At 42.0% G+C, this 13,047-nt stretch overlaps 2 protein-coding genes across 2 annotated transcripts in view; both read left to right on the top strand.

Annotated features, from left to right (window-relative positions):
• The window catches only part of tpcn2 (two pore segment channel 2), a 17,849-nt gene extending 17,505 nt beyond the window's left edge, over nucleotides 1-344 (top strand). The window contains exon 18 of the mRNA XM_031848767.1: nucleotides 297-344. Within this exon, the coding sequence (XP_031704627.1) occupies nucleotides 297-344 (48 nt within the window). The remainder of the gene's footprint in view (nucleotides 1-296) is intronic.
• Nucleotides 345-370: 26 nt separating this feature from the next.
• Nucleotides 371-12,716, top strand: pop4 (POP4 homolog, ribonuclease P/MRP subunit). The gene is made up of 7 exons (XM_031848244.1): nucleotides 371-487; nucleotides 6,463-6,518; nucleotides 8,033-8,262; nucleotides 8,438-8,515; nucleotides 8,607-8,668; nucleotides 9,130-9,231; nucleotides 10,073-12,716. The coding sequence occupies exons 1-7, from the start codon at nucleotides 475-477 to the stop codon at nucleotides 10,207-10,209; spliced, it is 678 nt and encodes a 225-aa protein (XP_031704104.1). The 5' UTR covers nucleotides 371-474; the 3' UTR covers nucleotides 10,210-12,716.
• Nucleotides 12,717-13,047: the final 331 nt, after the last annotated feature.

Raw genomic sequence — 13,047 nt, forward strand, 5'->3', positions numbered from 1 at the left:
AGAAACTTAGTGCTGCACCAGTTACCTGAATATTGTAACACGTTTAACTGAGCATAATTTCAATATTCAATTGCGAGTTATAGAAACATGTCAAACACACAGAAATTTGGAAGAGTGAAAAGAGCACAGGACTTACTGAATGTAGAGGGTGTGAATGACAGCACCAGTACAGTTTGATAAAACGATACGGGAATATATTATTTTATTTTGAAAAGGCTGGCAATCGCATCAGGATATTTAAAAATGTCTTAAATCTACAGAAACTAATTAGAAAGGGCTTGTGATGCGTGGTGTAGACTGTAGAGGGCACCAGTGCGCCTCGCGGCGGAGAGTCTGCCGTTTAGGAGAAGGGACAGAAGAAGAAGGAACAGGAAGTGAACTCGTGTGAGAATCAAAACACATGTGGTGAACAGTTTTTCTGCAGTTAGAAAGTGTAGGATTTCCCACCGTTTTCTTCGTGAAGTCGGCGAAAACATGAATATGGACGGTGAGTTTTATTTCCGAGAGGGAAGTAACGTTCCAGTTATAAAGTAGCCAGGACGTAATTGTTTCTGACCCATAAACCCGAAATTAGTCAAACTCACGTCAACCTTCGTTTCAAATCCAACGATATGTTCACTCTCTTTGTCTACTTTGACCCGGCTCGGATAAACGCATCTTTAACGTTATGATTTCTGTGTAACGTTCTGTCGACAGGCAACAGTAGGGATTTGGTTAAAGCAGTGGAGCTATACAGTAATATTTTAATGATAAACCTGCATTCAAAATATCTAATACAAAAGTACAAATACAACTAAAGCCATCTCGCCTATACAACCATATAGGCTATATAACTCAGTGACGTGCGGTGAGGTTCGTGGCTGGTGAGGCACTGACCATTTCAGAGTCAGATTTACAAATGTATGAACCCAATATAGAGTAGCTTAAATCACCATTCAATTGGCAGCTTGCACATTGACTACTGGTTGTTTTTCATATCGGCATTCTTTACACACACATAGGTAAGGTACATATTTGATTGCACCAGGGGCGTGTGTGCTGCGACCTGCCCCACCAACCTGTTTCAGAAGCGGAGCGCTCGCGGGCGCCCCCCGCGAAAATCGCGAGATCCCGCGATAATCTGTGTACCAACCACGGATTTATAAAGGGAGCAACAAACGCATAAAAGGTTACTTTGCTGTTGATTTTAAAGCTTAGATATTTAATGTTCAATGTTTGCGGTTAAAGCAAAATATAAGAAGAAGAGAAGTGTAGAAGAAGAGTAACGGAACTACAAGCATAAACCCGACGCGTGGGCTCTCGCACGCCCCCTTCATTGAGGCAGAGGTACTGTGTGCCTCCCCTCTGTGCTTTTTCATTGCGGTTTCTGTCAGATCAGCAACGACTAAATATGTTCTACACATACGTGAAATACATGACCTATTCTATGGAAAGAAATGACATATAATACAAGTGTTAAGAAATATTACAGTGGTGACAAAATATGAGAAAGCAAAGGGCACGCGCTCAACCCAGTTTGTGAGGGATTGCGCAATCTCAGATGAGGCACAGCTCGTCGCTGCCTCACCTCGCGTGTCTCCTCTCTATTTGAACAGGACATGTGCAAATTCAGCGATTTTGACTGTAAAAATGCTTAAAATTATTTAAATCATACAGAATCCCTTTGCAGTTTAAGTAAATGTTGATTGTCATAGTCTTCAACCAATCAGATCTTTAGTTTGACATGTTGGGCGTATTCTTTGACTTGATTGGTTTAAAGATATGCAAGAAGTTTTTACTTGACATGACATTTTTAGCGTTTTGGTTGGTGTAGATTATTTTTCTTTAACTAGCTTGTTTTTTTTGTTAACATTCAATGGCTGAAGGAGGAGAAGAAACGGATTTGGTGGCGGATTTACTGGCAACGCCTTTCTGGAGAAGGACATTTGAAGAAAAGCTGGAGATTGTAAGAAAGGGCCGGCCAACCCCACAGCTAAACCTGACCAAGCAAGGAAAAGGATATGTGCGCCACTTTCAGTCCACCAACTACGAACGGTATTCCTGGCTGACAGCGTCTGTGAAGAGTTGCAAATTGTATTGCTGGAAATGTGTTTTATTTTCAACTGAGCGTGTTGGTGTTTGGAGCCACGGTGGATTTGTAAACCTGAGTTGCCTGTCCAAGGCAGCAACAAGACACCAAAGCACGACAGGACACTTACAAGCTATGGTGCTTTCGAAAACTTTTGGGCAGAACCAAGTGGATCCACAACTCGACGAACAAGTTCGCAGGGAAAAGGAGCTCTATAACGAAAAAGTTAAGAAAAATAGGGAAATACTGAAAAGACTGATAGATTGTGTCATCTTTTTGGGTAAACAGGAGCTCTCATTCATGGGACACGACGAAAGTAAGGAGCCCACAAATAGGGGCAACTATGTGGAGCTACTTTCCCTTCTGGCCGAGCACGACACAGACTTACACTACCACCTTTACACGAACAAAGTGTTTACCGGGACATCAGACCAAATACAAAACGACCTGATCAGTGCTATAGCTGAAGTGATGGGAGAGGAGATAAGACGTGAGATAAATCGAGCACCCTTTGTCGCTGTTATGGTGGACGAAACGACTGATGTGAGTAATACAGGGCAGCTGGCACTGATGCTCCGCTATGTGACAGATACCGGCGTCAAGGAAAGGTTTGTCCGATTTGATGTTGTTACCGGCAACAAGAGAGCCGATGACATTGCTGCTCTTCTCATCCGATTCCTGGAGGACCACGATTGTCTGGGCAAAGTCGTGGCTCAGTGTTTTGATGGCGCAGCGGTCACGGCATCTGGACTTAATGAAGTGCAGGCTAAAGTTAAAGAGAAGGCTCCTATGGCTTTATTTACACACTGCTATGCCCATCAGCTGAATTTAGTGCTGACTCAAGGGGTCTCAAAGCTGAGAGAATGTAAAACATTTTTTTCACATCTGAATGGCCTCGCTGAGTTTTTTTCCAGGACCCCAGATTGCACACAGCTGCTCGACGACATCTGCCAGCGGCATCTTCCTCGTGTGGAACCATTACGGTGGCAATGTAGCTCTGACCTGGTCAACGAAGTCTTTGAAAAGAGAGCTGCCCTGCAGGAGCTTTTTGAGCACATTTTGGAGCACCTTGACGACTACAACGATGAATCTGTGCGCTGTGCCGACGGCTACAAAGCCCATCTGGGGAACTTTGAGTTTGTTTTTTTGCTGTCCACTTTCCGTGGGATTTTTGAGTATTCGGATGTGCTTTTTAGAGTACTAGAGAACAAAAAACTGGATGTACAATTCTGTCTGAAAATAGTGGATGATGTTTGTTACACTATTGGTAAAGAAAAGGGACGGTTCGCTGACATTTTTGAGTCCACTGTACACGTAGCAGGTGCCCCAAGCGCACGGAGAGGCCAAGCGGAGGGAGACATTCGTGCACGGTACCAGAAACTCCACAGCGATATCGTGGACAACATTGTTGCCCAGATAGGAAATCGGTTCAAAGACCACGAGAAATTATTGTTTCTCTCCCTCCTCGACCCCCAGCAGTTTAAGGCATATCGGAAGAAATTCCCGGATTCGGTCTTCTCCAGCCTAACGCAGAGTCACGGATCTCTGTTTGATGACCTGACGAGGCTTAAAACAGAACTGACTGTAATGTATGGCATGGCTGGCTTTGAAGGAAAACGCCCTGCTGATCTACTTGCTTTCCTTCAGCAGAACGCTCTGAAGGAGAGCATGTGTCAACTTTACACACTGGCATGTTTGGCGGTGACGATCCCAGTAGCGACTGCCTCCGTCGAGCGGGCATTGTCGGCCCACAAACGCATCGAAACATACTCGAGAAGTACAAATGGGGAGACTCGACTGTCATCACTGGCATCCATGGCAATTGAGAAGGACCTCCTGCTGGAACTGAACCGCACCGGTGTGCTGTACAACCGCGTCATTGAACTCTTTGTTAGCAAAGAAAGTAGGATGGACTTCGTCTTCATATAGTGAATAGCAGCTTTGTTTTTACTGCAGTGTTCATTTTTCTATCGTGTGGAAGGCTCAAGCAGTAGTTTATTTTTTTCCTGTTTTTCCTCTATACTAGCATTCTTACTTTGCGAGCAACAGGTGTAGGCCTAATTCATGATATGGATAATATTCCATTCTTATGTGCCATTTTTCAGCATGCTGGTATGATCCTGCTGCCTCAGTGACGTGACTCTCTGGCACATTGGACTGGAACAGTCTTGATTAGCTGGTATAATTTCCACCTGTGCTTTTACTGCTTTGATAAAACCAAATGTGTGATATGAGAAAGGTCTATTGCCTCTTTCTTATCCTCCACCTACAATGTTTACCATGTATGTCATACATCTTTTAATTTTAAAGCTGCGATAATCAGCATTTTTTTGTGGGGTAAAATGGCTACATGTAAAAAAGGCCAGAGACAGTCATCCCCAACTGTGTAGTTCCCTTCAGCTCTAAGGCCAGAGGTTTTGTTGCTATTTAACCCTGTTGACCACATTACACACTATGAGCGACATGCAAGTAACTTTCAATGGATGTCTCATGCTAAACATTAAGTATATCTCCGGCCTAAGGAGCGTTTTAGCATCTTTAAGCTCGTTGTTTTGGTTTCACGGCCCACAACTTCAGTCTCTCTGCTCTCATTTACCCGGTTTCTGCTTTCCAGCAGTAGCAGCCAGCTGTTTTCAGTGAAAATATGCACAGTGGAACCCTTAGCAGCTAAAGAACCAGATATTTCCCAAGAGACCAAAAGCGGAGCTAAAAAAGTGAATATTGTATCGGGGCTACGGCTACTGCCAGCGCTTCTATTCTACATAAGTTGCCTCATAATGGCCATGATGTTTGATTTGATTTCAATTTCAAAATGACTCTACTTCTCTCGATGTATTCCCTCAGTAAACATTGAAAACATAAGTTTATGGTCTCCATCTCTACTTTCAAGTGTTCCTCAATACAACATGATGTTCATTTTGGAATTTATGGTCTCATTTAGAGTCAAATAGACCATAAAGCAAGGGATGCTTTAGGGCGTGGCTAACTTGTGATTGACAGGTCGCTACCACAGCGTTGTCTGGTCTGGGAGTTGTCTGTGTTTTCGTCTTACAACTTGAACCCTTTCACGGTGCGTTTTCAGTTCATTAAGGTTAATTCTAATCAATTTGGTTGCTTAAAAATGTTTTATTCAGGGTTCGGTTCCATTTAGAGTAGACCATAAAGCAGAGTATGCTTTAGGGCGGGCTTACTGTGATTGACAGGTCGCTGCCGTATACGGCATCTCTACGTCACTCCTCCGCATTCCAAATATGGTTGCAGCAATCCAAGATGGCGACGGGCATAATCCAAGATGGCGACGGCGAGAGGTTCTGCGATGCACACTCGCTGATCGCGTGACCAGTGTGGTCCGGGTCTTACATGTCTCAGGTACAAATGAACGCTAATCTTCCTCCGCTGGATGTGTTAACAGGCGGTAGGTTGCTGAACTCGTCGGGTATATCACCTCTGCAAGGCCTCTACGCGTCCAACGTGAGAGTTTTTTGTTCGTGGAGTTTTGCCCCCAAGTCGCTAAAAAAGTGATTAAGGCAGCTTTAACAAAAGACGCCACACATTAAATGTAGCTGCTGAGCAAGAACTTTGCCTTCAAATTTCAGATTTTAATTGAAACCTTAAAGTGTCTGATCAAAGAGTAAATAAATAAGATTATATCTCAGACCAAATACTCAATGGCAGATTTTAGTGTCAGTTTTGAAACTTAACATTTCAGTCTGCACTGAAATATATTGAGGTTGGACACCCAGCTGTCCCCACAGAGAAAGACGCTTAGTCTGAAACAGGTCGTCAGCCTCTGTCTGAACTTTTTAAATGTGTTATCAGTGCGAGTGGAAGTGAGTGAGATTTTTATAACTAGTCAGACAGATCTGTAATCTGTGTCTCTCACACTCTCACACCCTCCCTCCCTCCCCCAGTCTCCTCTTTAAAAGCAACTTTTAATTTGGTTCCCTTGAGGCTCTACAATTAGAGAATGTACGACATGTACCCAGACCTGAGATTAAGACTGGAGAGGTTGTCGTTGGACAACTGATAACCTCATTCATCAGTGCCACAGGGAAGTCCCTGCCCAAAGAAACAACAAAATTAGCTCATTCCTGGACGGCTATTTTTGTCAACCAATCCAAATCAATTTGATCACCAACCTCGACACCTGACATTTAGATTTTCAGCTCATTCTCAGTGTTTGTACCGACAGGTGTCAAAGTGATATCTAACTCTAGCATTTGCAGTATTGTCACGAAGTACATTATGCAAATGAATGGTGCATGATGTGAGCTGAATGCTTTTTCACATGTTTGGTTAAGGAGAGCCAACAGCCTCTCCTGCATTCTGATCCAGTACCTCAGTAAGTTGGTTAGCTTGTGTGTAATACTGGTTTTGTTTGTCCTGTTCAACAGAAGCGCTTGTTCGAGCCACCATTCCTCAGGATCTGGTGAAGGTTCTTTGTGTTGAGGTAGGCAGACACCGCTATGTTCACAAGGGATGTGCTGTATAGTGTAACTATGAAATGTGTATTCCAGATATGTAATCTCATGCAGTTTCCAGTCATGTTGTGCAAAGATGTTACTGCAGAAAAGCGAGTGATATGAGATTAAAAAAATCAGCAACTATTTTGATAATCAGTTCATTGTTTTTGTCATTTTTCTAGAAAAACAAAAAACAAATTGCTGGTTCCACCTTTTAAAATATGAGGATGGGATGCCTTCCTTCATTAACTAAATGATCATGTAATGATAGTCAAATTAATATCTTTGCATTTGGACTGTTGGTTGGATACAAGAAGACATTTGAAACTGGAAAATTAATTTTCCATATTTTTCTGACATTTTATATTTGTCTACACGCGATCATCAAAAAATATGTTGATGTTCTCTTTTTAAATATACGTTTATCGACATAAAGGTTTATTTTAATCCTTTCGTCAGCATTTGCATGTGCCTAAAGGCCGGGCTTTGCTCAGTGCTCACACAGCAACCGCTTCATCATCTTCATCATCTTCATCTTCACCAAGTTTAAGACTGTTTTAGTTTTTAAGATTGCACAAGTGAGATGCTACAAAAACTAGCAAGTAAAACAGCAGGGCCATTTTATACTACTACTACATAAGTCAGTCAACAGTCTAAAAAGGTGTCATTTGAATAAAGAATAGAATAGGGTATTTTATATTTTTGACCTTTGAACTAGTGGGCACTTATTTAAAGAAATGCAATTGTCAGAGTGCCTTGAATCTTTTTCAGACTGCCGTTTAATACCACGGACTTCCTTCAGATGTAATCTAGGCACTTATATTCTGTTTTTAGGTTTATTTTGTAACATCTGCCTCTTGGGACTACAGATGAAAAATAGCCTCTTGGCTAACTGTGGCGCATTTACAGAAATGGGCACTCTCCCTTATCAAATAAACCAATAAATAAAAAAGGCATTATGTTTTTGGGTTGTCCGTCCGTCTGTCCGGTCCATTCTCGTGAACGCGATTGCCTCAGCAACGTCTGGAGGGAATTTCTTCAAATTTGGCACGAACGTCCATCTGGACTCAAGTATGAACTGATTAATTTGGTTGTCAAAGGTCAATGTTTTTGACCATAACTCCAAAATTCATATGCTTATTATGACAATATCATACAAATGTCTCAGAGGATGAAATGATGAAGTGAGGACATTTTGGACAGACATGGATGTAAACTGCAACTTGTCTGGTTCAGAGAGGCATACAAGTGTGAGGTGATAAAAACATAATATTTTGTTATATTTTATTTTACAAAATACTTTCAACTACTTTTTAAAGTAGCTTTAATTAACCAAACTAGATGTTTCCCTAGGATAGCTTAGCTGTAGTTCAACTTCTTCCAGTGTGAAGTAATTGGAAGCTTAAAAAGCTTTTTAAAGTAGCTTCCCCAATACTGTTTACAAGATAAGACATAAAAACTACATTTCACATCTCTGTAAATGTCACTCTCTTATTTCCAGTCTCGGACCAGATATAAAGCCGAGGCCTTCACCCAGGCGTTCCTGAAGAACAGCATTAAACCGAACTCGCACCATAATCTGAAGACCATGCTGACTCACAAGGCGGTGGTGCTGGGCTACGCCAGGCCCAAGAAGGACAAGTCCAAGAGGAAGAGCAAGAGAGCCAAAGGACTCAATGCTCGGCAGAAGAGGGCGATGAAGATCTTCCAGATCAAGCCTGAACACCAGAGGTCGGTGACGCCTCTGAAGGACGAGCAGTCATTGTGCACCTAAAGAGGAAAAAAATGTGTTTGGAACATGACCGCATCAAAACAGTCTAAATTGATTGCGATACGTTTCCCATTTAGCCAGTTGTTTACCTCGGCCCTCCCCTCTCCCCATCATCACTGTCTTTGTCCATCACAGATACGAGCTCTTCCTGCCTCTGCATGAACTCTGGAGACAGTACGTCATTGACCTGTGTAACGGATTGAAACCAACGTGGTAAATCAGTTTGGATCGCCGCAGATTCCTCGTTCACTGCCAGTTTGAAGCGATTTCTGAAGCCTCGTCTGTTGTATTGTGTTTTTTACAGCAGTCCACAGTTTGTGCAGCAGAAGCTTCTGAAGGCAGACTTCCACGGTGCCATCATCACAGGTAGATCTTTTACGTCTTCTCTAAACCGATTGGGTTGGCTAACCTTTACACGTCATTAGTTTGGATATATTTTAGTCTCGAAACACAGAAAAGCAAGACAGCAACATGTAATGTGTGTAAAGCCATCAAATTTGGCTCAAAGATTATCCACCAAAGCGTACCGCCTATTAAAGCAACAGCGTGGGGTCGGTTTAGTGCTGTGTTGTCTTTATGAAGAAAATAACTGTCAATGATCCATCTCACTGCCTGGTTGAGATATGGCAGGACTGTGAGCCATGTTTTAACACAGTGTAAATGTGATATGTGACCTACTGAATGGTGTATATCATGTTGAACAATGTCGCCTGTGCTTTATTGTACCTGTTGTTCCTGAAGACCATCATCTGGATGCATTTCTCTGAGCGCAGACACAGCTGTGACAGCGCTGTACTAATAGTATGTTTCTTTTCTCTCTCTCACAGTGGTCCGCTCTAAATGCCCGTCATATGTCGGCGCCACAGGGATTCTAGTCCAAGAGTTTAAACACATCTTCAAAATTATCACCAAAGAAGACAAACTGAAAGGTAAGACTGCAAAACACTTAAAAACGGCAGTCCACAAACCAACGGGTGACGTCACGACGACTACATGGTAGTACTACAAGCATCAGAGCTTGCACTGGTATTCAACAGGTTTTCTACTTTCTATCTACTCAGGTTCGCTATGCACGACAGGGGTGTATAATCAGGGGGGAGCCTCCGCAGAAGGAGCACGAGCTCTGAGCATGAACGGAGGCGTTTATACCCTTTGAGCTGTGCGCTGCATTATTAATAAATAATAATTAATAAATTATTTACTCAAATGAAGATTTTTAAAACCTCTTTCTAAAGCATCTACAAAGCAATGGCAACAGTGCTGACAGAGCTAACGGTGTTTATCTGAGAGGGAACCCGAGGGTCGTACTACGCTTCCTCAGGACGGCGTTATCAGCTGTAACCGCCGTATGAGAGCAGTGGGGGGTGGCGGCCACGAGCTGGCCAGTTAGGGCACGATGACTTGCACTAAAAGCACGCTTGGCTGGACTTGCTATGTCAACAAAGCAAGGAGAAGCTCGGATTACAACACACACACACACAGGGAGAGTGACTTCTCCTCGGGTAGACATGGCAAATAGTTGTTTGCTGCTATATTAATGCTCTGAATACCGTTTAAAGTACCTTTTTAAAAGCACATGGTAAAAAGTTCAACCAATTTTAGTAAAATTCTTATCATTCATTTTGATATGAGAACTTTGACCCGCCATATCAGAATTTCTGTCACACAACAATATTATGCTCTTGCAGCCGAATCACGAGGAAGCCTTGCGGTCTTGGGCGGTGTCCGTCCGCGCACCTGCTTTGACACCCTGCTCTTGTTCTGTCGCAGTGATCCCGAAGAGGAACAGTGTGTTTGCAGTGGAGGTCAACGGCTTCGTCTCGCACATCTACGGGAGCAAGTTTGAGCAGCGAGCCAGCGAGCGCTCCGCCAAGAAGTTCAAAGTGAGAGGAACCATCGACTTGTGAGGTGTCACCACAGGACGCAGCATGATGCAGAGAGGCATCATCAGACTCCTACTGCCTTCTACTAGAAGACACAAAGAACTGCAACAACGGTGACCGATGTGTCGAAGATGCATTGAGGTCATCAAAAATTATATTTCAGTTTTTGGTTCTGTTTACACCAAACCGAATATGGACGACTTTCACAAATAGGTGTCACTTTATATTAAAGCCGAACTCCACCATAATGGCACTCTCAGTTTACTTGTCATGGGGAGTACTAATCAGCCAGTGATAACAGCTGTATAATGTCCTCTGTGTAAGTAGCTTTGTCAAGTCTGAGAAAATAACCCTGCTGGTGTTATCAGGAACCTGAAATTGACGTGAGGCGATCAGCTAAAGAGGAGACGTCTCACTCTGTTGGAGTTGTGGGAACTACAGAAACACTCAGACTGAAGCGTGGTGTTACAGAGCGGAGCTTCCTCTGCTCCAAACGTCTTTGGCTGAGTGCAGAGTAGACACTGGCTCCAGAGACAGTATTTATTTATTTATTTTCAACCTAATGTTTCTGAAATTAAATGCATACTTTTTTTTATCATTTAAAATTGTATTGTACTCAGGCCTTTTTACGGCTGCTTCACGTTGAGACAAAAAAAATGAAACTCAAACGTGAGAACTGAAGTTTTTTTTTGTTTTTTTTAAAATTAATTTTAATAGAAAAACACGATAATTAATCGTCAAACGTTCTCGACTCTTAAGTTTCAAACAACTGTTTCAGCAAACTAACTCTCATGCGCTGCTCTGAATAAACTGTTGCTTGAGTGCATAACAGCAGTGAACCAGTCTCAGTCTTTAGCTCTCTGTGTTCTTTTTCAGACGTCTGCTCGCAGTGGAGTGAAGGAGTTTCTTTAGCTCTCGTTAACGGGTGCCATTGAGCTGATTCATGACATTTAAAGCGTAAAAAATTAGCTCATGTAGGCAGCCGGATGGAGAAAAATTAGTTTTATTATTTATCGGGTATTGTACAGAAGAGAACAAAGCAAACATTTTGTTGTAACCACACAAGTATACTGCACTCTTTTGTAACAGAAAAACGTGAAACATGGCTGACTATAAGCCGTGTATCGTTGTCTGTGTAGTTATCTGAACTCCTTCACCTGCTGCTGGGGATGCCCAAGCAACTGAGTGCACGTTTTTTTCTCTCAAATTCCTGGTTGTTTCCCAGACTGCCTCCTTTTCGAGAGAACCAGTCCAACCAGATATTGACACGGCTGACTTGGAGCAGTGTTTGCTTTGACAGAGCAGAAACAATTTATTTTTCTTTTCTTTTTTGCTGTTGAAAGATAACTGTGTGGGTTTGCTAGAAAGGCGTACACACACACAGCGGTTTTACTCGGATCAGATTATCTGATTGAGATTAAGACTGCAGAATCCAGACTTTTCAGGTGCATTGTGTGAAGAAAGACGAGAATACATCTCAATATAATGCACATATCAGAAAGCCCCCTTTGCAACGCTCCTGGAGTACATAATGGAAGTGTTGCCAACGTGTATTTTAAGTATTGTGCAATGCCAACTAACGCACCGAGAAGCCGTGTAAAAAAAGCTTCCTACCGGTAATGTTTGTTTTTGTGTAAGAATGAGGGTGGCATCAAACTTTGGCATCAGTTTCTTTCCTTCCCACCCAACGCCACTCCAACTGCTTGGCTGAGCAAAAACCACACCTGTTTGTGAAATATGAGCTCTTGTCTGTTTTACTCTGTAGTTTCTGGTAACGGTTGAAAAGATCCCACTGCTCTTTGTTTTTTCACTTTTGTGTCTTACAAATATATTTTGTGGCCACTAAACAGGTTATTATGACGTGTATATACCTCAATATCACATATTGTTGCCGAGATGTTTAAAAAGGTGTAGAATGCAAGTTTTTAGTCCGTCAGAACATTCCCACCTGGAAGTCAAATAGATTCAGTCAAATGACTGATGTTATAAAATTGGCACAAAAGAAAGTTATTTTGACGTACATAATACTGATTACATGTAATCAGTTACTGCCCAACCATGGAGAAAACACTCCACCTATATTATTAAAGCATCTTGTGACCAAAAGCGATCCTGAAAGAGTCCTCAGCCGGGGCCACAACACCTCTGCGCTTCCTGACACCAAAGTAAAACACAAAGCGAGCGATGGTGTTGACACCGTCTACTGATCTTGCTGACAGTTTGCTCAATTCTTTTTTTATCTCCTTAGATGAAAATCTCGCGAACAAAATAATCCAAACAAAGAGTGCTTCTCAGTTAATATTCTTCAAGGCCATTATTTGAATTCATTCTTTTTGATCGCTAAATGCTAGAAGCAAAGTCTCTAAAGTCATCGTTATGAATATGAAAAGCTCCCATAAAGCTGGTGCAGATGAAGTCTGGAGCAAAATTCCAATAGCTATTATGAATGAAATTGAGCCTCCTGTTTACTCTGTCGACCTTGCTGTACTTTGTGTCTTTAAGTCTGGTGATTAAAAGATGATGTGCACAAACTACCGACTTATTTCTATTGCCTACTCTCTTCAAAGTATTTGTAAAGAATTGTAGGCTAGATTTAGTAATCAGTTACTATATTTTTTTTAAAGTCACTGTAAAGTAAACTAGGACTTTTTTTTCATTTTCTATGACAATACTAATGGCATACTGTACTATGACATTTTTTTATGCCATATAATACCATGACTTTTCGATGACATTTTGTATGCCGCACAATATGATGATATATGTTGTGGCCAGTAAACAGTTAGTATTATCTCATGTATAACCTCGGTATATAGTAATACACTGTTGCCCAGGTGTTTAATGCAACTTTTATTTTAAATT

The sequence above is a fragment of the Anarrhichthys ocellatus genome, unplaced genomic scaffold (assembly GCF_004355925.1).
Source record: "Anarrhichthys ocellatus isolate YVR2014 unplaced genomic scaffold, GSC_Weel_1.0 scaffold8, whole genome shotgun sequence".
In the NCBI taxonomy this organism is placed as follows: domain Eukaryota; kingdom Metazoa; phylum Chordata; class Actinopteri; order Perciformes; family Anarhichadidae; genus Anarrhichthys; species Anarrhichthys ocellatus.